This window comes from Filicampus tigris, chromosome 5 (genome assembly GCF_054856515.1).
Source record: "Filicampus tigris isolate MCC_2025a chromosome 5, RoL_Ftig_1.0, whole genome shotgun sequence".
NCBI classification, from domain to species: domain Eukaryota; kingdom Metazoa; phylum Chordata; class Actinopteri; order Syngnathiformes; family Syngnathidae; genus Filicampus; species Filicampus tigris.
The window spans coordinates 4,900,282-4,925,947 of NC_141221.1; the positions used below are offsets into that span (position 1 = coordinate 4,900,282).

General features: G+C 40.0%; 1 protein-coding gene across 2 annotated transcripts; it reads right to left on the reverse strand.

Moving 5' to 3' along the window:
* Positions 1–425: 425 nt before the first annotated feature.
* On the reverse strand, positions 426–23,730 carry slc1a3a (solute carrier family 1 member 3a). 2 transcript variants are annotated; one of them, XM_086030303.1, is made up of 12 exons: positions 23,506–23,730; positions 21,594–21,632; positions 21,408–21,524; positions 19,507–19,701; positions 17,170–17,307; positions 12,017–12,221; positions 8,853–8,895; positions 7,049–7,317; positions 6,432–6,665; positions 6,170–6,364; positions 4,364–4,498; positions 426–3,331 (listed from the first exon to the last, which is right to left on the reverse strand). In XM_086030303.1, coding segments are annotated over exons 2-12 (1,743 nt in total). In that variant the 5' UTR covers positions 21,595–21,632; positions 23,506–23,730; the 3' UTR covers positions 426–3,120. The 2 variants fall into 2 exon arrangements, with proteins under 2 accessions (XP_085886429.1, XP_085886430.1); XM_086030304.1 differs by lacking the exons at positions 21,408–21,524; positions 21,594–21,632 and having other exon boundaries at positions 23,506–23,729.
* Positions 23,731–25,666: the final 1,936 nt, after the last annotated feature.

A 25,666-nucleotide genomic window follows, 5' to 3' on the forward strand; every position in this document is an offset into this window, starting at 1 on the left:
AGAGGATGATTTGCTGTTGTGACCCCTAAATAGGATTAAGATGAAACAGAAAAACAATTATAGTGTTTCATGTCTCTTTGTACTTGTAATGTAGTTAGTAACATTAAAATCTTAATTATAAATGTACAGTTTCATGATGATTTAAGACATTATTTGACATGCAGTGGACATCCGCTATTCGTGGCGACTGGCGACCGGGCAAGCCTAGCAGAATCCGTGTATAACTGACGCCTACTGAAAAGCATTGGGGCTAAAAAAATAAATAAAATTATACCCCCCAAAAACTCTTCAAAAAACACGGATAAACATTCAATATGTATTTTCCTTGAAAACTTTGAAGAAAAGGAGTGAAACCCTCCAAATTCTTTGATGCCAAACCATGCATATGCAGGGATCTACTTTGCATATTATATTAACACCACATGAACATTTTTTTTCTCTTTATTTTTAGAAAACATTATGCAACCTACCGTTACAAACACCGTATGTCTTTTGGACATGACAGCAACGACTGTAAACAAATGAACTATCCCAATAATTTGGCTCTTTACATCACAACAGGATTTGTAACAGAATAATCACCAAGTAACCTTTTGCGATTAGACTACAGTTCATACAATACACATTTATCTACATACATAGAAAGATCTTCGACAACAGGGTTTCCCCAAACATTCCTGTCAACCAAACCTAGTAAAACATATCATAGAAATACTATAGACATGGAAATACTATAGACAAAGTCTTAAATGTATTCAATAAACATGAAATAAAAATCCCCTTTTGTCTGTCATAAAACAGATTTTTTTTCTCTCTTGGTAGAAAAGTATTACCCAGGCCCCCGTTTGGGCCCATGATAGTTTAGGAAGCATTGCTCTGTCAATGGTCAATCCGCTACCAGGTAGTTCAATTTAGAAAATCTTTACAAAATTTAAAAAAGTAAAAATATGCAATTTTAGCAGCATTTTAGATATTTTAAAATATGATAAAATTTACTAATTGAAAGTAAATTGAAAAAAAAAAGATTCAACTTAGTTATATTTTAAATGTTTTAATATTTTCAAGAACAAACATTTTTCAAATTAGCATCTTGATGTTTCATTTTTAATTATTGCTTGATAAGCCTCCAGTTACCCATGGACATTTTTGGTGTAGCTAAGAATCTGTTATCCCAAAATATTACCTCAACAAAACAAACTACAAATTTAACCTGCTAAAAATGTCAAAACCTAATTTTATTAGCACTTTATATATGTTAAAATATTAAATAGTTGCATTTACTGACATAATCAAGTTAAAAACATGTACACTATTCATTCAGATTCTTTTGTAAAATAACTGGATAAAATAGAGAGAGAGAGCGAGTTGTTCAAATATTGTAATTTGGTCAAATCGATTTTTGGGATCAAAATGTGGCTGAGAAATTTTGGTTTTTGTTTCCTTATATATGTTAACCTCCTGTTATGCTGTTGGCTGATTGTTTTTTATCTTTTTCCGATAGTGGAAAAAAAAAAACGTGAATTTGCATTGTTAGTTTTGATACGTTTAGACCTCCAGTGGGTCAGAGGCACATTGTCAGTGTAGCTACTCTAAGTGCTGAACATAACAGGAGGGTTAATAGGCATTCGGGTGACAAAGCAACTAACAGCATAGTACAAAGCATTTCAGCACACCCACTTTGTAACATCTCACAATGCCTCTCAAGCCTGTACAAAGACTTTTAAAGAAGCCAGCCGTTTCACAGTGTACTGTATGTGCGCGGTATCGAACATTTCGAACATCTCTGAGCAGCACCACTGTCATGGGTGAGGTTTAGGGGGACAAGCATAAAATTATGTTGGTAAGAAACTGTGTAGATCTGCTGGATTCAGAGGGGTACTGGATTCTAGTAGGAGAAATGGGTCATCATCACAGTTGAGAATTTAGCAGTTGAGAATTTAGTGGTGTGTCTTATGGTGGTTATTGCAGAGCCACGCTGTTAGTTAGCCCTATTAGCTCAGAAGCTAGTATAACATACTCCTATACCAATGACGTGTCACCAGGAAAATGACAATTCAGATGACAGCATAGCTTTATCATTTAAAGCATTTAGCTAGTTTGGCTTTGGAAATGTATCAAAAAAATAACATTAACCTTCACCAGCAAAGAAAAACATGTCACTTAACTAGGAAAGTGGTTATGCTAACAACCTCGTAGCTTTATCCAGAGCTTGCATGCATCTGGGTTACTTCTTGAAACAGGACAACAAAACATTTTTACTTTCAAGTTTAAAAAAAAGAACCTGAAAAATCTAAAATAGACACCCGCCCACCCCTAAAAGAAACCAATTCCCTTCCAAATTAGCATAATCATGATATCACCAAGTAAATACTATGCAGATCACTGCATATCTTTATCAAGAACCTCCTACATTTCTCTTCATTAAGCGTGTACTTTTTAAAGAGCAAAAATGTATCTGTAAAATGTATGTAAATAAAATAAAAGATAAACAGACCAATATGAAACCTTTCCATTGCACGGTACCTGGCTAACAATACTATGACTAGAAATACATTAAACTACTCAGCACACAAATGACAAAAGTAATCAGTTTGCTTTGCTTAGCTCTTCACTCTTTAGTGTCTCCACTTTGCTGCAGCTGTCCTTAAGTAAAAATTGTGTCCCTCTGTATCGACCCTTGTTGTTTTGTATGGTATCCACTTGAACCAGTACCATGCAGTAGAAAATGGCATTTAGTGCTCTACCAAAGAGGATGGCACCCCAACGAAGAGCAGCAAAAAAAAAAGTGTTTAAGAATGAGTTCTGAGTTATTTCATGGAAGTGTACTACTTGGTGAAAACGGGTGCATGGCAACCATGCCAACGATGCTTGAGTGAAAAACTGCCATGGGACAGAGTGCAGCGAACCTCCAACTATTTGTGGTTCACATATTCAAGAATTCAGATTTGTATTGCTTTCTGCGGAACCTTCAACAATTGTCGGAAAAACTCTAGCCACAAGATGACGGCAAAGCCCTGGCTAACACCCTTTCATCGTTTTTTGGACCAAGCGTCAAATTCTGATAGTGGAAGATTTTGACATTGTAAAAAAGAAAAACAGAATTAAAGCAACAAAACTGTGCTACATTTTGGTCTCGCTGTCAGCGACGGGCCTCTCATTCTCATACTCGTTATCCTGGCAGATGAGCCGGTAGGGCTTCTTATCCGTTTCCTCCACTGCCGCCAAGTGGGCCTCCTCTGGGTCCTTGGCTAACTCATGACGAGATAGATGCTCCACAATGCCAGCCCCGATGGAGTCTCCCAGAACGTTGGTAACGGTGCGCAAGCGGTCCCTGTGGCAAGCGCAAATAGGACAACAGACAAAGCATATTTATGTAAGGAAAAAAAAAGAGGTATTGTTTTCAAACATATTTTCTTATCACCAATTTGCTGAGATGACCTGTATTGCCCTCAAACAGCTATGCTGCAACCTGAAACCGATAACATATGAAGTCAAAATGTTGCGGAGGAAATATCCTACCATTGGAGCGAGTATCAGAAGCGCCTTTTACACTACCTGAAAAAGCAGTTACTATTCCTCCTTTTTCCCCATGTTACTGTGTTGTATCAATGGTACCTTGAATGGATGGGGAAGCTTTAAGTTGACGTGGAAATTTTTGCCTTTGAAAGTAGTATCAGAAGCCCTTTCACATTGCCTGTGAAAGTCTACATTTTCCCTTGTCTTCCCTGCGTCTCTGTTCTGTATAAAAGTCGCCTGACACGGAATGAAAGGATGAAGTCAACCAAGGAATTTCCTGCCTTCAGTGGTAGTTCAAATGTCCCCTTTTCACTGCCAGTAAAGGCCTAGTGCTTAGTCTTTTTTCCCTGAGCATTTCTGCAACTGACACAGAATGGGGGTACTTAGTCAACCCTGCAATTTTTGACTTGAGACGTTCGGCCAGTATCAAACGCCACAATTATTTCGCCGTATGAACAACAATGGGACACGGAATGTGGGGAAACAAATTCGACTGAATATTCAGCCTTCACAAGTAGAATCAGAAGCACTTTACACTGCCTGTAAAACAGGACATTTTTCCACCTTTTTTTTTTGGTCTGTTTTTTATAAACGGTACCTAAGATGGAACTGTGGCACCAAAATGACCTGGTGATTTTCCATCTTTGGAGGTAGTATCACAAGCTTGTTTGCAATACCTGCAAAAGCTGATTTTTTTTCCACCTGTTTGTATAAACAGCACCTGACACTGAATGGAGTTCCAAGTTGACCGAGCAGTTTCACACTTTGCGACGTAGTGCCTGAAAACGCTGCCAGTTTTGCAGTGTGAAAGTACAAATCTTGACAATTAGGCAGAGGAAGTACTCACAGGAACCAATCAACGGCGATGATGAGCGTGATGTCATCAGTGGGCAGTCCCACAGACGTGAGCACTATCACCATGGTAACCAGCCCCGCTTGGGGGATTCCAGCTGCTCCAATGCTGGCTGCTGTGGCTGTGATGCTGCAGGGAAATGGAGGCATTTTAATGGTCATCTGTTTGACCCACATGAACTCAAATTGGCCTCCCAGCATGCATGCACAGCAGTGAATAGGGTCACTGATTAGGCTGGACCGAATAAAGTTTAACTTTAAAAGCAGATTAAATCATGGTTTAAATTTAAATTATGTTGCACCAACCTAGTTTAAAATTACCACCGATTAAATATGAACCTCTCCCCACTAAAAACAACACCAGCGTGGTTTTGTTGTGTTTTATACTGATCTAGCTGCTTTTGGGCCTGCATGAACCATTTGTAGCCGATATATTTAATTGCATAATTAAATTAGATTAAAATGAAAAATATTTGAATTTCAACATCCAAAATTATCCCTATTGATTTAAAACAGTTTAAACTCGGTTTAAAATCAGTTAAACTGAGTTTTACTGAACTGAGATGAATTTCAAATGGTGCTTAACCCATTAAGGACTAAAGCGCCTGTCTCAACAGCTCCCCCAAACCTAAGGTCGCCTTTGGAATTACCCTTGAAAACCTGAAGTTCTCCCAGAAATTCAACACTTACAAATTCTCAGCCCCTGTAGCAGACAGAAACATAATACCAAAAGAAGTAAAGATCTTAGACATGTGGCTTTCACACAGGCAGAATTTATTATTATTTACTATTTCAATCGAAGATGTAAAAATAACGTGTCAGTGCAAGAGAAGCAGTATTTTAATAAAAATAAAAAAATCGAGTGGTAATTACCATCCTCTATTCTGTTACAAAGACGTCAATATTGTAATTGTCCACAAACCATATCATATCACGTTCGACTGGTTCCTCTGGTCGTGTGCGTCGTCTATATAGCACTGCCCTTACTTATAAGAGCTCCCGGCGATCAACGGCGTCCGCCATTAGCCTACCTACGGCTCGAAAAAATTCCACGACCTCCTCCGCGGTCTCGCGACACAGTCACGTGTATATTCTGACGCATTAAATTGGCTAAGAGACGGAGAAGTGGATTAAAAAAAAACACCGACGTATTCGCTCTCCCGGCTTTAAAGGTAGAAAGACGCAACAGCGCTCCCGGCTCTAGTGGTAGAAACGCGGTTATGCGCTCCCGTCCTTAATGGGTTAATTTTAAAACCCGACTAACTCATTAAACATAGTTTTACTAATCTCTGAGTAGAGCTAATATTGGATTAAATTAAACCTTGTTGGTGCAACCCAACATAAAAGTCATAGCCTAGAGCCCCTGAAATTGAAAGAATCCACATTTAAGCACTTTACAATTCTGGATGCTCTTTTTTTTTTTTTGCTCAGGGCTCACGTAATGACTTATGACTCAGCTTCAGAAAAGTGGTGAGCCGTGATTAGCGCTTTAGATGGCTAAAAACGAGTGGATTTTTCTGCTTAACTCATATTCCACTAACACAATATTTTTGGGAAAAAAAGAAACTCCAAACCTAACTATAATTATGTTTTTCTCTCGGAAAGGAGAGTAGAAAAAACGCTACAGCGGAGCCGTGCCAGGACAGAGGGAGGAGAAAGCGTGAGATATGTGCGGGTCAAAATTGACCATTTGTGTTCGCAACTTCACATGTTTTTCATTCAAATTAAATTTGTAAGGTCAAAAATTTGTCATACACTAGATTAGCACGATAGAGAAAATACAGCGTGTGCAGGCACTTACCTGATGGTGAGAATCTGCCCAAAGTTGAGGTCAAAGTTGTTCACCTGAGCGATAAAGATGGCCGCCAGCGCTTCATACAAGGCAGTGCCATCCATGTTGATGGTGGCGCCCACGGGGAGTACAAAGCGGGTAACGCGCTTGTCAACTTTGTTGTTTTCCTCGAGGCACTTGAACGTGATGGGCAACGTGGCTGAGCTAGAGTACAAATGAGCATATTAGCGCATACGGCGACCGTGTTGCAGTGACAGAATGGTTACCAAACCTGGAGGACGTTCCCAGCGCCGTGATAAGGGCCTGGAGCAGCCCCATGATGAAGACGAGGGGGTTCTTTCGGGTGACCGCAAAGTAGAGCGTGGGCAGGACTACGATGGCGTGGATGAGCAGGCCGCAAATGACGGTGATCGTGTACATTCCCAGCTGGCCGCCCATTGATGAGATGTCGTCCATCTCCACGATTTTACCCGCGATCAGGAACAGGATGCCGATGGGGGCATACCTGATCCCAAAAAAAAAAAAAAAAAAAAAAAAGGCTCTTGCTGATTTTCGATCATCCCTCAGCTTCACAATCATTTGTTATTCCACCTATAAAGAACTCTTGTTTTTTATGTTGGTGACATCACTGCTATAAATGTCGACATAAAAGGCAAATCCAAAATAAATTACACTATTATAACAAAAAAAGCCAAAATAAAATGATCTGATATTGAAAAAAAAAGTGTTGTATTTATAAAGTTGTATTTTCACATTATTTAGTATTTAACTGTCTGCCTGTAACTATACGCTGCTGACATACAGTAGATACATAAACAAGGACCCAGAATAGTAAATAATAATTTACAAAACCATTACATGACATTGGATGATTTTGTTTCGACGCACCACATAATGATGGCCACCAGCCTCATGATGGCCTCGTTGAGACAATCGAAGAGGTCCTTCAGGGGCTGTCCCTGCTCCTTCATTCTCCCAATGATCAACCCAAAGCACATGGAAAAGACCACCAGGCCCAGCGCGTTGACCCCGTTAACGGCACCCGGCACGGGGATCATCTCCTCCCTGGTCATCACCTGGCTCCCGTTGAGCAGGAACACCGACTCATTGACTGTCACATTGATTTGGATCACCCTCTTGGCATACTGTGTCTTGAACTGAAAGAAGAGTGAGAGCCTAAAGGTTAGCCAGTGAAGCTTTGAGCCATGCTGGTAGCAATGCAGTGGCAATTTAATAGCTTGCCATATATTCACAGTGCCTTGACGATCCTCGGGATATGACTCTAGTGAAATGACTACATCTGTAAAGAAAAGCATATGGAACAAACATTTCCAGACAGAGGTACAACACACGTGTCTTCATTCATGATATAGTGGAAGTATGGACACATTACATTTGCATTAGTGTACAGGTACTCTTGCTACTCTACTAACCATAAACTCCTGTGAAGAACATGCATTCGTGTATAATACGCACCCCCAAAATCAACCTTTCCTCTGTACTTTTGTGTAATACCGTCCGCCAATTAGCAGGTACATTTTATTATCAGAGTGAATAAAATGAACGCATAATTATATATATATATATATATATATATATATATATATATATATATATATATATATATATATATATATATATATATATATATATATATATATATATACACACACACACCTATACATACACACATTCATACATATATTAATTAATCTATTTTTTAATCTCACTTAAAAATTGCCAATGTCTGTACGCATGTATCTGTATTCATGGTGGATATCTTTTTTTTCAATTACCCAGTCATTTGTCACCTTTAGGAGCTGTTTTTCGCATTTATCAACCAAGCTCCTGGTTTCTGTTTTGACGACGATGAGTGCAAAAAAGTTAAAAGTTCCACTCACCATCAATAAAGTGTCCAGTCACCCCCAAAATAACCGTGGTTGTGAGTTGAGGTCCAGTGATCTGTGGTTATAGCAAATGTGTTCGAATCCCCACCAAAACGTCAAATTAGCTTTTTCTTTTCACAGTTAAACATCTCGCTGATTTTAGCCAGACACTGACTTCAGTCCTGCGCGGTGGTTTGTATGATGGGTCATTGGACGCTGTTTGCAACACCTCAATTAATCCCTTGTCTTCAACTATGTTAAATCAGCCTGCAGTTCATCACTATTTGTTTTGGAAGAACATTCCTCAGCCTGTCTGTCGCAGACTTGCTCATACGTGCGGGCTGTTCTCGAATTTAGTTTGGCGAAGAGCTTTGCAATCACTTGCTACGTTCGTGTCTTCATCGCTATCATTAGCTGTATCTTTAGTCGCGGTTGGTTACTTGGCATTACTGTGGTAGGCTTTAACTGCTTCTTTAGTAAGCAAAGTCCTTCTTACAAAGAAGGCATATGACTCTGCATTTATCACTAGTGCTGTCAGGGCCTTTTTTTAAATGTATCATTAATTGGACCAACTCTCACATGCTCCTCCATTTTCACATCTTCTCTCTGCTCCTGAACTTGCCCTCCCACAATCAATGCATCACAACTACATTAATTAAGATTTGTGTTGGTTTTATTCACGTAGTGGATGACTTCTAGTCATCATGCAACTTAGTAATCAATTAACAAAAAAATAATCAAATTCAATGATAATTTAAGTAATAGGAAAAAGTGAAAAGACCATGTGAAAAAATATTTCACATTACCTGTTTGGTGCACGCTTCCACAAGGTTCGGAGGGAACATGTTTCTGCAAAACAACAGAAGCACATCATCCTCTGTGAACCAGGATGTCATATTGAATTTTTGCTTTGGGAATTTTAAATTGGAACTCTTCTCCCTGCCTTAGTCCGAAAAATAATTAAATTCCTGTCATCTTGGTTTATTGTCCGTGAACCAGAATTAGACTGTTAGTTAACAAACGGCGGGATGGACAAACAAACCTGGCACATTTTTCCCTTTAGTGAACACAATGGAAGTGTTCCCCTCACGCAGAGTTAAAAATAGTCAAATCAAATTGTCTTGTACTGTCTGTGTACTAAGACAAAGACAGTTAGCTAATAAATTGACAAACAAAAATACAGTGTTTCGTCCATAGATATGAACATAGTTAGATACGACACGCCCCTTTTGAGTGGGTGCATATGACAATGCTAAGCTAGGAGGGGCAAAGGCTTCAGTGCATTCCATATGTGTGGTTGGCAAGAAAACCAAAACAATAAGGATGCCAGCACATTGTGCTGTACAGTGTTCCCTCACTTTTCGCAGAGTGCACCAAAAACAAAGTGCTGATGCACACTATGTAGGTGCTCCAACTAGGGACACGGTGTGCCAGTGCGTCAGGCAGTACAGATAGATACAGTTCAAGCATGAGCTGCTGATTAGTTTAGAAAATTATGAGAGGGGAGAGCGCACTCTGCCTCTACGAACATAAATACTCTTGAGTAGAAAACAGGTGTCAGTGTGAATGTCCGAAAGCTACCCTAATGTTAATCGCTCAGTTTTTGTAGAACATATTTCCCCTTAAAAAAACAAACAAACAAAAAAGACATTTATTGACTGCTCCAACTTAGATGGAAGAAAAATAAAAAAGCCTGCAAAATAGTGAGGTAAAACTGCAATAGATGAACTTTAGGTCACAAAGAAAATCCACGAGATTGACTCTGCAATAACCGAACTGCAGAGCAGCTAGGGAACAGCGTACATGGTTACGCACAATGCTGTACAATATACAACAAGAAAACTGGGAATAACTTTTCACAGATACTATTATTTGGGGGCTTTCCCCCCCTAAAAAAATATTCTGTATTCATAGTACACGATTTGGCATTTATAAAATAAACTTCATGAAAATAAGTTGGCACGTGGCATCTAGGCACTTCAGTTAGTGCTCTGATGTATCTAGTCTTCATGTCTGTGGTTTCATCATTTTGAAACAGGATTTTCACATTTTTTCCCAATGAGTCAATGAAGGAACCGCTTTCTCTCCCAAACTAATAAAAAAGATGGCAGTCTGTCATGTTGCATCATCCTCCATGAACAAGGAAGTAGCCTGCTAACTTCATAAAATTTCACAGAGAACAGCTGGTGTCACCAGCTACCAGCTGTCCACTGTCCTGCGGTGTGCAGTCAGGACCTTGTTCGCTGGCCCAAACGCAATCAGAAGCACTGATCTACATGAACAATTTAGATGAATTGTATTCATTTATTTCCAACAGTCTCATTTCAGAGAATGTGTCGTGGCGGCGCAGCTTCCAGTTATTTGTGGGTTAATTTTTTTTGGTCCAATCAGATTTCAGCTTCAATGTGTTGCCATGTGAATCTAATTTGCCCAAGGCCTCAAGAACCCTCACATTTACATTATACATGCATTTTTGCTTTTGTGGCCCCAATGTAAGGGTTCTCTCTGCCCAGTAGTAAAAAAATTGCACAGTCCTACAAACAAACAATAAAAATGTAGTGTTCTGCTACTTTTTGAGTAGTGGAAATAATTTGATCTTTTTCCTCTATTAGTTACAATGAAAAGAGAGGGTGACACAGAAGTGGATTTTCACTCCCGTGCCATCCCACTCCCAAAGAAAAAAAAATCTGATTTTTCATTTATTATTGTGGCCACGGTTAAAGCATTTCCTTGCCAGAGTAAAAAAACAGTACAATCCAGTCATTTTACGTCATTCTCCATGAACCGGAGTGTAGCTGGCTAACTTCACAAATGTTCACTTAGTTTGAGTTATTTATTTTCCCTTTGCTGTTTGAGTCACATTGAACAGTTACACATTGCCCTAGAATTAAAAATAGTACAGTCCAGCTGTCTTATCATCCTTCAAAAACCTCGAAGATGCCTGCTAAACAACCGACAGACAAAGTATTATAAACACATAAAATATTATGTATTTACAATTTACACTCTATTTATCCAGCCTGCTAAACAACCAACAGACAAAGTATTATAAACACATAAAATATTATGTATTTACAACTTACACTCTATTTATCCTCCTCGCCCACAGGTTCCACTGGATTTAGATTTGGTTTTTTTTTAACCCATCAAGGACTAAAGCGCCTTTCTCAACAGCTCCCCAAAATCTAAAGTGGCCTTTGGAATTACCCTTGAAAACTTGAAGTTCTCCCAGAAATTCAACACTTGATTAATATCTCAGCCCCTGTAGCAGACAGAAACGTAATTCCAAAAGAATTAAAGAGCTTTCACACAGGCAGAATTTATTATTATTTACTGTTTCAATTGAAGATGTAAAAATAACGTGTCAGTGCAAGAGAAGCACTATTTAAAAAAAATAAAATAAAAAAATCGAGTGGTAATTACCATCCTCTATTCTGTTACAAAGACGTCAATATCGTAATTGTCTACAAACCATATCATATCACATTCAACTGGTTCCACTGGTCGTGCACATTGTCTATATATCACTGCCGTTACTTACTTTAATCAGAGCGCCCGGCGATCGACAGCGACCGCCATTAGCCTACCTACGGCTCGAAAAAAATTCCACGACATCCTCCGCGGTCTCGCGACACCGTCACGTGTATATTCTGATGCATTAAGTTGGCTAAGAGACGGAGTATTGGATTAAAAAAGGACAGTGACGTATGCACTCTCCCGGTTTGAAAGGTAGAAAGACGCAACAGCGCTCCCGGCTCTAGTGGTAGGAACGCGGTTATGCGCTCCCGGGCTTAATGGGTTAATAGGAAATCGAAAAAAACAAAACAACAATTGTGGTACATCCCATGGCACAAGAACACAATAGGTTTTGTCATTGTTTTCATTTCAAGTCAGTGGTAGTCATTCGCTTTCTGTCACCTGGTAGTCCCCTGCCACGTACGGTTTACAAACATTATGAGAAGGTCTATACCTGATAAGGTCCAGGAAGGCGTCGGCGGGATTAACACGGTCGATTTTCTGCCGGTTGGTGAACTCGTCCTTGGAGCCTTTACCGGGGTGGATGATGAGCACCATGACGATGCCGATGAACACGGCAATAACCGTGGTGGTGGAGTAGTAGACCACCGCCCTCATGCCCATTTTACCTGACGCGCGGCTGTCAAGTGCAGCCATGCCTGAAATCAGAAAAGTCACACATTTTCAATCGGTATTCCACCACCAAATAATGAATTGTGTCCACTTCCTGGCCCTCCGTGTTTATTTGAGATGAGTTTTTTAACTTGAGAGCAGGCCTACATTTGATACAAATTTATTTTTATAACGTTCAACAATAAATATTATTTTATGCTCTATTGACCAGATTTTGCTCCCTAATTTGTTACACGTTACGGACAATCTCCGCCTAAATTTAAGATTTACAGGTGCCATGTGAACAAAATACAGGTAGTCCCCGAGTTACGACATACTCTATGTACGACATTTCCACTTTATGACGCCCGTGCTTCTTCCGCCATTTTGTCCCCAGCACCCTATCGTTTCTGCTTAGCTAGTGCATAGTGCTTGTTTGTACGCCGGGAGTATTTTTTGCCTTCTTCGCCCTCCCCTCCTCCTTCTCCATCTACTTCTCAACAGTAATGGTGTGTTCCGGCGAGCATACATCAAGTGAGCCTGGGAAAAAGGTGCTGTAATTATAGATGGAATACACCCATCCCCATAATCTATCCAACTATTTTACAAGGAACAAAGCGCAGTGAGAAATATAATCCAGTTCTGAACTACACCGCGGGTAAGCAACACCTACTGGACGGCACCCAGGGAACGATCATATCCGCTTTACTTTTTGTATATTTTAAATGGCGCTCACTGTTTGTTTGAAAGTGTATCAGAGGTGCCCCCTTGAGTGGTGCTTAATTCCCAAGCAATTTATTTAAACTTGTGGGCCAAAAGGAAGCCAAGTGTGACTGCTTTGCATGCGCAGAGATGCCAGTTAACGATTAACACGCTGACCTCGACCGACTTTGTTTGGTCAATGATAAAGCATGTTTTGGAATCTGACGCACACAACATTGTGGCAGTGAGCACTTAAATCTAAAATCATCTTACACACTGCCAGACTCCACTCTTTGATCCATTCTTTTATCTATTCTCGGCCCCATTGAAATGAGGGCTTGCGCTCAGTGAGCTCTTAAGATTTAGAAAGGATTGAATTTTATTGAAATTAAATTTGGGGCAAAATTCTGACAATATAAAATATAAATCTTTTTCCCCGCCGAAAATATGTAACTTACTAAAGTAAAAAATTAACATAGGCCCACATATACTGTTTATTTTTTTCGTGATTATGAAAATATACTGCTCTACTCTAAAGCATAAAAACTTTGTCAGAAACTTTTTTCCTCTAAATATTTACATTTTTTTAAAAAGGCTTTTCTTAAAGGCCTGGGCGCTTTGTAAGAGTTCCTTTGAGGTTTTTATTTGGTTTTAGACCACATTGTCATTCAGGTAAGAATTTTTTTTCTCCCCGAGAGGACAATGTTTAAACTAGGTTTTATGACCGCTGCAGTCAATGGAGCGCACTTTTTTTTTTTTTTAACTGTCTTCAAAAGTTAGTTAGGAAAGCATTCAAGTGACTACTGTGGTGGTCACAGAAATAGTGTTGGTGTGGATTTCAGAAGAAAAGGGAACGAAAGTGACATCATTACAAAGTGTCACCTCCCCTTATGGCTTTTGTGTTCATTCAGAGCAGTAACAGGCAAAGAACTACCTCTTGTTGGAATGGAGATTAATTTCCTCGCCTGTTTGTTGTGGCGTGAACGAAGCAGCTACGGTCAAATCCTGTGACCAAACTCACTCAAAATTTCGCCTTTTCAAAGCAGTGTCAGGCTGAGGTTAGTGGATTTGGGGAATTTTAGAAGCCAAGGACTTTTATGAAATGTATATATCCCAAACAATACAACTGTAATAGATTTTGACATGACAAAAATACCATTTGTGTGTCAAAATATAACTTATTCACAGCAATATGTCATCCATTTTTGTGGTATATGTTATGGGCACCATTTTTTTAAAATACATTCATGCCCTTTACTGCACCCCTTTATCCTGCCTTTCCTCCCTATCCTTTTGCTGACAAGCCTGGGAAAACTTGTTGACTTGAGTCTGCCTACACACACACACGCAGACATACACAATGATCCCTGACCTGTCGTCTGGGCAACAACAAATGCAGCCTCACTCATTTCTTCCACTCAAAAGAATGAAAGAGGCAATGTTGAGGGAGAGCAAGGAAAGGTAGTTTTAGAATGGAGGTGGGGGGTACAACTACAAATGCAGGCCCCTTTTCAGATAGGGAAAAGTTTAAGTCGGGGGCGCGAGATGGGCTCCAGACCTTTTGGAACCCAACCAAACCTGTTATCGACTGCCAATTTTTCATGTGTCCAAACGTTTTGGAACATGTGACTGACAGATGTGTTTTGTTGCCCTGGTGTGTCCTATTACATTGAATATTCAAACACTAAATCACACTAAATGTAACGCATGTGAAGATTACATTAATTTTCTAAAATAAGTATATATACGCTTAAAGCCTGCGATGGCTGGAATATATACCACCAAGTCATCGCAGGCCTTTTCCACGCCGTGACCATAAGGTCACTCTAAAGCAGCCACACCAGCGGGAAGCCACTGTCCGCACACTGGCTATTACGTCACTCTTTTTTTCCACCTCCCACTTCCGCCTTTCTCTGCGTGATATTTGCTCATAGCCCACTGGCACATGCCAGCGGATTATCCAAAGCAAAGATTTTCTGGGTGTAGGCATAGAAAGCGAGCTAACTGCATGTTGCAATTGCACCAGATAACCGTTGATGCGTTCCTACGGAGCTCAAATTCTTATATAGCGCAGGGGGGAGACTCATGCAGGAGCTTAAGTGTGTCATTGGGCTCCATTTTAGCCCCCCCCCCAAAAAATATATATAATTGAATATAATATAATATAATATGGGGCAGCACAGTGGTCGCCTGGTTAGCATGGGTTCGATCGTGGTTCGAGGATAAGCGTTCTAGATAATGGACTCCTGACTCTATACGACTTCCTTCAATGAAGTATGTGTATTCAACAAAGCCTCAGAAAACACTGCCGAAGTTGAGAATGTGCAAGGGACTTTGTGGTCAAATTCTGCTGAGTGAGCACTTTCTTTTTCAGTTTCACTTTGATAGATAATTACCTTGTCTTTCTTTTGGAGGAAGCTTGTGTCTATTTTAACTCAAACACAGTCATTCAGCATAATTAGTTACTTGACTTTCCTGCACTCCAAACTCATTTTCAGAGATGGGTAGTGACGAGTGACATCTACTTGAGTAAGTTTTGGGAAATTTTGTACTTCTAGGAGTAGATTTGTGAAGAAGAATCTCTCTCTCTCTCTCTCTCTCTCTCATAATGTTTATGATCCAAGCTTTTGCATTTTATCATATTTTTTAGGGCCTAGGGCAAAAGTGTGTGTGTGTGTTTTTTTTTTATGTTTTACAGTGTTTTTACAGTGTTTAACTTTTTTCTTTATATTTGTACAACAATTTTAAAAAATCAAACGTGTCACCTCTTAAAAAGACAAAGTCTTTTATATTGGTTAACTGAAAGAATTTGAAAATGAGATGAAATAAAACTCACCTTTGCATCACGCCTTTGTCAAGGTTTTTTGCATCTCAACGGTATGTTTTGTTGTTTTAACCTTATACAGTGGTTAACTTCTTACACTTCACATTTTTGTAAAAGAATGATAACATGTTACCCAAAACATGACCTGTAAGGTTTTAATGGTGGCCATAGTTTCGGTTTTGAATTTGATTATTTCCTTTTACATTATTTCCAATGAGGAAAAACAGACCTGTCTTGACACTCATGTTGTTGTTGTTGTTGTTTTCCTCCCTGTGTTTTAACAGTAGTGACATGACATGATGTCACAGAATGCTAATGCTCCGCTCTATGCACAGCACAAAGGCGCCTCTCTTATCTGTGCTGTGGCCCTGCAGGAGGCCATTACGTCTTTCTCTCAATGACCCGATCACACACTATATGCTTGCTGCACTTCAAAGCAAACAAGACCGTTGTCAACACCATGACTGCGCAAAATAACAACCGAACGTCATGCGGTTGCTCATTCAGTCGATAATGAGTTCATCTCACATTTCTTATCGGCCCTCTGTGACCTAAAAGCACTTGTACATAGTGGAAAAGATGGAAACATTCTGGTCCAAGTAACAATCATTAGTATTGAACACTGAAAGTTTCAGGATGGGCTTTGTACTTGACCCTTAAACAAACTTTCAACTCTCTCGAGCCCATTTTGCTTACACCATTTGCACACCTCTCAGCAGGGGTGGAAGTGGGTCACCAATGAGAAAATCTAAGTAGTAACCTTCAAATTTCAAGCATCTCTCAAGTTACTGTGGCAAAAATCAAGTCCCCATTTCATTTCAAGCAAGTTGACTCAAGTCATCGCTTGGTTTACAATAAGTAAGTCGTACAGGCTATGTTCAGACTGCAGGTCTTAATGCTCAATTCAGATTTTTGGGTGAAACCCGATTTTTTGTGTCATGGTTCACAGGTATTAATTGTGACCTCAGTCTGTCTGGTGTTTGAACCAAATGCGTCCCGAAAGTGACCTGCATGCGCAGAAGAAGAGAGGATGTCAGCTAACGCTAACAATATTGCTGTCTTGGTAAAGTTTAAGAACTGTAAAAAAAAAAAAAAAAAAAAAAAAAAACCTGCCGAGTGAATAGGACGCTGTTTGGCTGTGTGTGATGTAATATACCCGATGCTGATTGGCTGCCATGAGGCAAAATGGCAAAAAAGTTCATTGTTTTATACGCAACGAGTTGGGCGAATGGGCGGATTTTCGGTGCTTCGTCCCACCGCTCTAAACGCATCATTTGCGGCGCCCCGCACGAAACCGTGCCCGCCCGCGCAAACTACATTGACTCCACTTGAAATGGGCCGCCAGAAACGCTCCCAACGGAGTTGATGTGAATGCAGCATTATGCTTTTATTTTAATGTATTTTTGTATTTTTTTTTTATATTGCCCACTGCTGCTCTACTGTACTGTATGTTGTATCTTGTGACTGACCTGTAACGAGGCTGGACACCAGCAGGGGCAACACCAGCATCTGTAGCATCCTCATCAGCAGCTCTCCGGGGAAAGAGAAGAACTTGATGTCACGGTAGGACATTTTGTATGGCCGCAGGGCAAACCCCAAAATGATACCTAGGCATATATCACGTTAAAAGTCAGTAATTGATTTAATGTACAAACCACAATGAAACCAAGTTACTTTCATGCGTATTCAGCAGCAGATACAGTAGTTCGTTGGTTACTTAGTTAATTAGTTAGCAAGAGGGTGGCACGTCCATTGAAGTTAGTTATAGTAGCAAGTTTGTAAAATTGTACATTTTTCATCGTAGTTTGCTCACTAGATAATTAGCAATTTAACGGGGCTTAGTATGAAGTTAGCTAGCTAGTTAGTTGGCTTTAAATTATTTAGCAGGAGGGTATTGTCTATCCATCACTAAGTTCCCGTCTGTTCCGACCGACCCGCGTGGTCACAGTCCCCTCATCGGCGATAGCCAATCGGCATCTAGAATATAATTTTGAATCCTGAATTCTGAATCCCGTTTAAAATGATAGGCAGACTGGCCTATAGGCGATTACTATTTGGTCCGCCCGGACAAAAAGGCGGATAAGCGAACGGCGGTCCGCTACAGGATGAAGGCGCTAAACGGACCGGGAAATTTTGGTCAAATGCCCAGCTCTGCTCATTCACATGATTACATTAAAATCACTATGGATATAGATAAAACATTGTCCAGTGTTGTCACATGAGATAAAAACAATTTTCCGTGTAAATTCACTTGAAGGTGCAAATCAAGTCGCGAGATTCTTTGACTGAATATGGATGCTCTTTTTGTGATGTGCGTCACTGCAATGCAATCCCACTGAAACCCAAAGATGCTCCCCAGTGGTTGACTCAGAAGTGTGCTGTAACTCTAGCAGGGAGACAGATGTGGCATGCGTGGGTGACCTCTGCCTTACTTCCATCCACACTATGCCTCAAATTTTAATTCCAAATCATTCCAATGTCAGCCACAGGGGTCGGGTGAGGTCCAAGTGGGGTTAAGTTCAGTCCTCGCTTGCGGAAGTTTCTATTTATTTCTAAGACAGCTGGTCTCTATCATACTGCAGACACACTGACACAAAATGCATTGCGTATGTTCTATCATGACACCATGTTTGAAAATAAATACGCTATCCTGTAAAATGTTCATTTAGTCTGCTATTTTGGTCTGAATGTCCCATTTTTGGTGATTTCTGGTCATTTCTAAGGGTCCAACCAAATTCATCCTCGTAAGGAATTGATTCACTGACCACCAAATTTGACGGATGGATGACCCTTTCGCTGCGAATGTTGTCATAACATGTGGGCGGAGCCTGGCTCCCAAGTTGGACAAGTTCCCTTAAGAGACATGAATCTGCACACCATGCAGAATTTACACCTTCCACGAAAATAGAGCCCTTAGTCTCGCCAACATTTCCTCGTTCCGGTGGGACGTGCCCGGAACACCACACCAGTGAGGCATCCAGGAGGCATCTTGTGCCAAGTCCTGGGTGGCAGAACTTCCCACCCTATCTCTATGGAAGATCCCGGACACCACGCGGAGGAAACTCAATTTCTTGTATCCGTTAACTTGTTCTTTCGGCCACAATTTGTTTGTTTGTTTCTTTATTTAATTATCATCTATCAAAATCTTGGGATAAAAAGGTCAAAGAAATCACTACATTTAGAAATAGATGACCAAATGATTACCCACATGATAAAATACAAAATACAGTGAACCTTCACAACAATATGTCAGTCAAATAACTGGAAAATGAAACTAAGCGTTAAATGATGAAAACCAGTCTAGTCTTTCCCAGTCATTGATGATATGCCAAGGAGGAAAATGGTAATGATGTTAATATAATGAAAAAGAGATTCATTTGTTACAGTAATCATTGTATTTACTCTTGACACCAACATGTTAAATAACATTTTAACTATGCCGTCTTTAAAAGGTTTAATATGGTAAAAGTTCAATTTCCGTTATTTTTCCGCCAGGGGTGAATTTTGAAATGTTGGAATTCGTTTTATTCAAAGAGTACATAACCCAACCTCTCTTTGCTTCCATGTCCTCCAGTCTGGATCTTTTTTTTTTTTTGGTTCTTTTTGCGCACATTTTTATTTACCCTTCTAACAAGGGTACCAAAATAAAATAAAAAGTAAACAATAAATACATGTAGCCCTACATTTGACACTTTAAATTGCCACTAACTACTACCAGTATTTCCATGTTCTTTCAAAACGAAGCAACAGTTTTACTTCCAGTGCTCTTTCAGGCAGCAGCTTTACGTTTGAACATTGCCACTCACCAACGACGACTGCCGCCACTGTGAATATGACAAAGACGTTCCTTATGAAGAAGCCCTTCACGTCCTTCTTGCTGATGTTCGACATTCTCTTCCTGGCCAGCAGCGAACGGGACTGGATGCTGGCCTGGATCTGCCGGAGGCCTCGCTGCGCTCTCTGCGGGTCCTCCCCGTTGGCCTGCATCATGGAGGAGCTCTCTGGAACCAAAAGGTAGGAAACTTCAAAGGCAGACCGCAGAAGCTCACTCAGGTGTAATACTCTATATTGTAAACAAGCTCCCTATGCAGTTTAATAATAATAATAATAATAATAATAATAATAATAATAATAATAATAATATAAAAAGGAATACATTGGATGTATGTAGTACATTTAGTTTGCATGAAAAATAATCTTGTGTTATGTACAGATGACACCTTTTATTTGTACCCCACTAAACCCTGATATGTGGTCACTCTGTAATGTGTCTATGTGTACGTATCTCTTATTAGTTCTGCCCATTCTTCCTGTGAAGTCGGGACATTATAGTTTTTCCCCCCAGTATTGTAGTTTTTTTGGTCATTTTATACTTTTTAATCAAGTAATTGTGTATTTAATATTTTTGTATTGTGTTTCTAACAATTTTGTATTTGTCATCTTAAATTTTTTATTTGTTTTCATTATTTTCTAATGATGTGTATTTTTTGTCAAATACTTTTTTACTTTTGTCTACTTTTGTATTTTTTCCAAACGTGGAGTGCATTTCAAGTCTGATGCTAACCAAAACAGCAGTACCTACACTAAAAAATGTTACATCATGTTTTCCTTAGGAATTTAAATGATATTTACTTGAAAAAAAAAAAGCTGTACAGTTTATTTACTAAATTAAATTCTAAGTACATTTTACAAGGAGAGTTTTTCAGTAAATTTTACTTTAATAGTATTAGTTTATTTTTTTTTAAAAAAAGTCACTCATGGGTTGATGAACTCACTCATAACCTTCAGGACAGCCACTCTACCACCTGCGCCATGCTTCTACCGCTGTGTGTTAGAGGATCGTTGGTGTTAGGCGGAATACTCATACCTCCAAAAGGAGACCTCGTTTTTGGGGTTATGTTCGAATTCAAACGATGCCCAACCCTATGGACAACTGCGAACATGTGTGCACACCTGATGGGAGCCTTAAGCATCCTTATTCATTTTGTTTACTTGGACTGTATCATCAGAGGAGTATACAGTACAACCTTCTAGTGCACTATTTTGATTACTATTGAGTACTGTTCATTTACTCTGCCATTTATGTATTCACTGTATTTGAGTTGTATTGTTGCGCATTTAATGAGAGAAGTTGTCAATCTCATTTATTATGTAGCATAATGTGACCATGTATAGATAGATACTTTATTTTACATGGATATTATACTGTCTTTTAATTCTGATTGATACTGCACTCAAAACGTATCAAATTGGTCCAGGGGAGCATGCCCCGCACCCCCTTGAGGGGTCGTATACTTCTCACCTTTTTCTAACCCGTTTTCATGGCTGGCTAATACTAGGTATGAAAACTGACTCCTTTCCACCATTTTTCGTGACGCCATTTTCATGTGATCACTTCACGCAGGTCTGTTTTGCACTCCTCTCAGAAAGAAACAGCTCTGGCTTGTTAAAAATAAAAAACGTCTATTTTTTGATATGATGCACAGAGTAATCTCCTCTGTCGCCTCGTTTTTTCAAAAATGTTGATGATTTTCATACAGTATTTCGATGTTTATCGCATGCGCGGCGGGATAACTCATCTTTGACTGCCCAAAAAGTGTTGAAAGCTAGCTGCCACATTTCTATTGACCTATAGCACATGACTTTGAAGTATTTGGGGACATGCATACAAAGTTTCATCTAATTTGTAAAATTTGTGTCACCTAACCGTGAATGGGGGGGAGACGTAGGGGAGACGTCCATCGGGATAAGCCAGCCTTCCGTTGCCAGAGATGGTGAGGAAACCTCCGGTAGCCAAACAAACAACAGGCAGACGGGGGTGGCACTGCAGAGATGGCTTTTATGGCAGTTGTAGTCGTTCCCTATGCTTTTGTCGACTCCAAAATGCACTTACTTGTTCCTAAACAGCCGCACACCGCTTCGCACAGACACTCTTGCCACAGGCCATTCCATTGCAACAATGGAGAAAGTTTGAGACATTTTTGCTCACTTTTTTAAGCCTTTAAAATGTTCTAACTTTCTTAATTCTTAATATATTGACAAAATTTGAACAACGTTTTGTTTCTTTATTCCAGCTGTTTCGGGTGACATGGTCTTGCAGGGAAAAAAGGGTCACCCACGTACCAATACTACATGTCAGCAGTGAGCGCCACTTTCTTTTTTAAATGAGGGGACTTTTAACTCTTTTGATGCCATGACATGTAAATACGTGTGCAGAATCGTTGTTCGTGGATGCCATGACGTATTAATACGTCTTCAGTGTTTTTTTTTGTTTTTTTTTAAATAAAACTGTTAAAATGTAGCGTATGAGTTGTGTATGCTCTACAGCAAAGCTGCGTGACAAGCTTGGCACTCCCACTATGCAACAGACTATATTTTCAATCAAAGAAAGGTGACATAGTCCCATCGTCATCTTTGTTTGAAAGGAAAGGGATGATGTAACGTGCACACGATCATGGTGGAAAATTTAATAGAATTACCCAGAAAAATGATCGAGTGTCAATGTACAGTAAGACAGGAGAGAAGTAACCACCCCTTTTAGAAGCGTCAACTTGAACATGCACAGTGCAGTGTTTATCTTGCAATAAACTGTTGATTTTGCGATCAAAGCGCCATTTCTTTGTGTTCTTTATGATGTAATAAGCATTGTTTGGATATTTGAGGTATCACAAATGCAAAAAAAATAAAGCATCGAAGTGAAAATTCTGCTTGAAATGCGTCCTTTTACAAAAAGCTTTTTCTCAGAATCTTTCTTGGAAACAACTATTTTCAAGAAACTTACCAATTTTCAACTGCTGTTTAATAAAGAATGGTAAAGGGTAGAAACATTTTTTTCTGATGAAAGAAGAGGATCAAAGCTTTCTTTTGGTATGTTACATGTTTATACAGCTACAGAACTCAATTTTTTGTAGGCCTTCAAAAATGAGCCAAAGTAGTCAAAAATGGCTGGCACCGGCAAGTGCAATTGTTTAACATAGTCTGGCATTGAATGAGTTAAGCAGAGCACAATATGATTGGCTGCTTGGGGAGTTGCGTTGCGAGCAACCTATTTGGAGTTAATTGCTTCCAATGATCTTTTTTGGCAGCGGTTAGAACATAGCACCGAGGAGAAGGTGTGACAGACAAAGGTTGGACGGAGGAGGTGGGACGGAGGGGAAGAGGCACTACCCGGATGCCTTTGCATTGCCATTTCATTTCTGATATTCCTGTTCATGGCTGCTACTAAAACTACTTTACTGCTGTAAACCTTGAGGTTCCTCACTGGAGAGAAAACAAATGAAATGTTATTGTATATAGTAGGGGTACTGCTACAAAGTTCCCTTTGAACAACAAATACGTGAAGACGTCCTTGAAAAATGTTGCATCATGTTTTCCTTAGGACTTTAGCAAATCTGAGATAGGGAAAAAAAAAATCACCACCAGTTGCTTTACAGGCTAAAGCCCATTCCACTTTATTGAAAAAAATGTTGCATCATGTTTTCCTTAGGACTTTAGCAAATCTGAGACAGGAAAAAAAAATCACCACCAGTTGCTTTACAGTCTAAAGCCCATTCCACTTTATTGAAATTCATCAGAAAATCCGAATTTTGTTAAGAAATGTCAATCCACCCCCCACCCCCAAACTATAGGAAACTCTTCAAAACGTATTGAATGGGGAGCACATGTGGCATGAGGGAAAAAACTGTGACGGAACACTTCCTTAAACACAACACAACCACCATGCGTTCCACGCACGCAGTAAGAGTAGACGTTTAGCCACAGAGGGCCTCACAACAAGTGAAATGACAGAAAAATTGCTAACGTACCGTGAGGCTTGACACACTTCCTTTGGTGGAGGGTTTAAAGCTCAGTCAGTGCGTGGATGGGGAGAGGGGTGGGTCGGTGGTGCTCAGAGTCGCTCTGTGCTGGTGAGTGTACAGAAATGAGTGGGAGGCGAGAGGAGAGACAGAAAAGACAGCGAGGGGGAGCCTGTGAGTGAAAGAGCTAGTGAGGGAGAATGAAGGCGGTGCCACAGGAGTCACAGTTGTTGCCTTGTGGGGGTGAGAGAGGAGAAGGAGGGGAGGGGAAAGCGAGAGGCCGATGGGAATCAAGGTAGAGGAGGGGGGGGGGGTTGATTAGAGAAGGGCTGTTTGGTGGCAGGGGGGCTTGAGGAATAATAAGCTTTTCCGAGCAGGAAAGAAGAGAAAGGAACTTGTTGATTCCCTCTTTCAAAGGTTTTGTCACGCCTGATAAATTGGGACTGATTGCAGAATGCTGCAGAGAGGACAAGGTGGTCTCTGAACAGATGCCATTCAATTTAACGGAATCGAATTGAGTTGAATTTACAGAAGCGTGGAACTGCCAATGTGGAGTAAACAGTTTCGACCGGGCTATGTCGTTCGAGCGCACTTCAAAGGCGAACATTGGGTTTGCGCAAATGTACTGGTAAAGTCGTTCAAACCAATTTGCAAAGTTGTTCGGATGTCTTGGCAAAGTCGTTCGAACGTATTTGCTAAAGTCATTCAAACGTATTGGCAAAATGTAAGCTAAATGCCAAAAACAGCATTGTTTCCCATAATGCCACGGGGGATTGACTTGCGCATGTGGAATTGTGCACATTTGACGAAATATGTTTGCAGTACGTTTGAACGACATAGCCCTGTCAGAAATGGACATTGCTTTCTGCATTATGTATCATTGAGTATCCTGCTCTATTGTAGATTATTGAAATGAATTAGCTTTGAGGACCAGTCAGCTGAGCCTTCATGTCAATATACTGTAAATGTATGTCTATTAGGGATGGGTGAGCATCAGGCTCATACCAGACTTATCTTAAGGTATGGGTCCTCGCAATGGCTGCCAATACAAGCTGCTGAGCAAGCGGTTCTCTAAGTGAGCTGTAGCTATGGCCATCCTCTCATTCGTCCATAAATATGCCATTTCTGTGAGTATACAGTATGTATGTTTTTAAGATTTATATCAATGCTTAGCGTGCGTTATTCGTGTGTTTTTACCCAAATTTATGTTTAGTACGCTGGTAGCTACAGTACATTGTCTTCTGATTAAAAACAAATAGATATGTCACCGCGACATGCCCTTGTCTGCTTTGGAGCAATGTCAGCGGTTAAAGAGTTCCACTTCAACCGACTTCCACCCCTTGCCTTGGACAACACATCAGAGATAAGTTGCCCCCAAATGTAAGCATATCAGTACGCACAGAAAAAGAAACAAGGCGATCATTTTATTTATTGTTACTTGCCTTTTTCTACACGTGTTGCCGTTATTCACAGTGTTCCTGTGTTTCTGACTTGATAAGCAAAGAAATCACTGTCAGTAGACAGTATCACATTTCAAATGCTAAAAATAAGAAATATGATACTGTCGAATGAGTGACCAGACCATGTACCGTGAACTTTCCAGCAATACAGTGAGGCTTACTGCAGTGAGCTTTCACAAAATATTGCAATAAATATCGTACTGTGACGTCAATACCGTGATAAAACCAAACCATGAGCTCTTGATATTGTTACAGCAAGTTTGTATGATGAAAACGTAGTTTCGGCCCGCGTCATGATTGTGAGGAAAAAAATCAGTTTTACAAAAAGTGAGCAATTCGGTTGTGTGTGGAGGGCTCATTTGAACGTGGTGATGAAACGGATAGCATTCGACAATCAAGGTACCAAGTGTACGTGTATGCTTTCTTTGCGGGAATATGCTCTGTCAAAATTGTGGCTCTTTGCCTTTGAGTGGTTAGCCACCCCTGGCCTACTGCATGATACTGCAATAAAAGAAAAATAAACTTTCTAGAAGTCTTTTGCAATATTCGTAGTACTTGTGATGCATGTAACTGAATCCAAATTTTAAGTGCAATGGACTATATGCACGCAGCACATCCGCCTTCGGCGTCTGACTTACTCTAGCATCCTAAGCATTTGAGGAATCTGTGAAGGCCTCGTAGATTTGACAGGGAACGTGTTTTCGAGTTGT

Bases quoted from the DNA above. Each gene is read 5' to 3' on its own strand.
- slc1a3a (XM_086030303.1), bottom strand. The intron at 6,666-7,048 runs GTGCGTCGAAAC...TTTTGGGATCAG, and splicing joins CTGGTGGCCATCATTATGTG to GTATGCCCCCATCGGCATCC. The intron at 3,332-4,363 runs GTGAGTACTTCC...CGCTTGCCACAG, and splicing joins ATCGCCGTTGATTGGTTCCT to GGACCGCTTGCGCACCGTTA.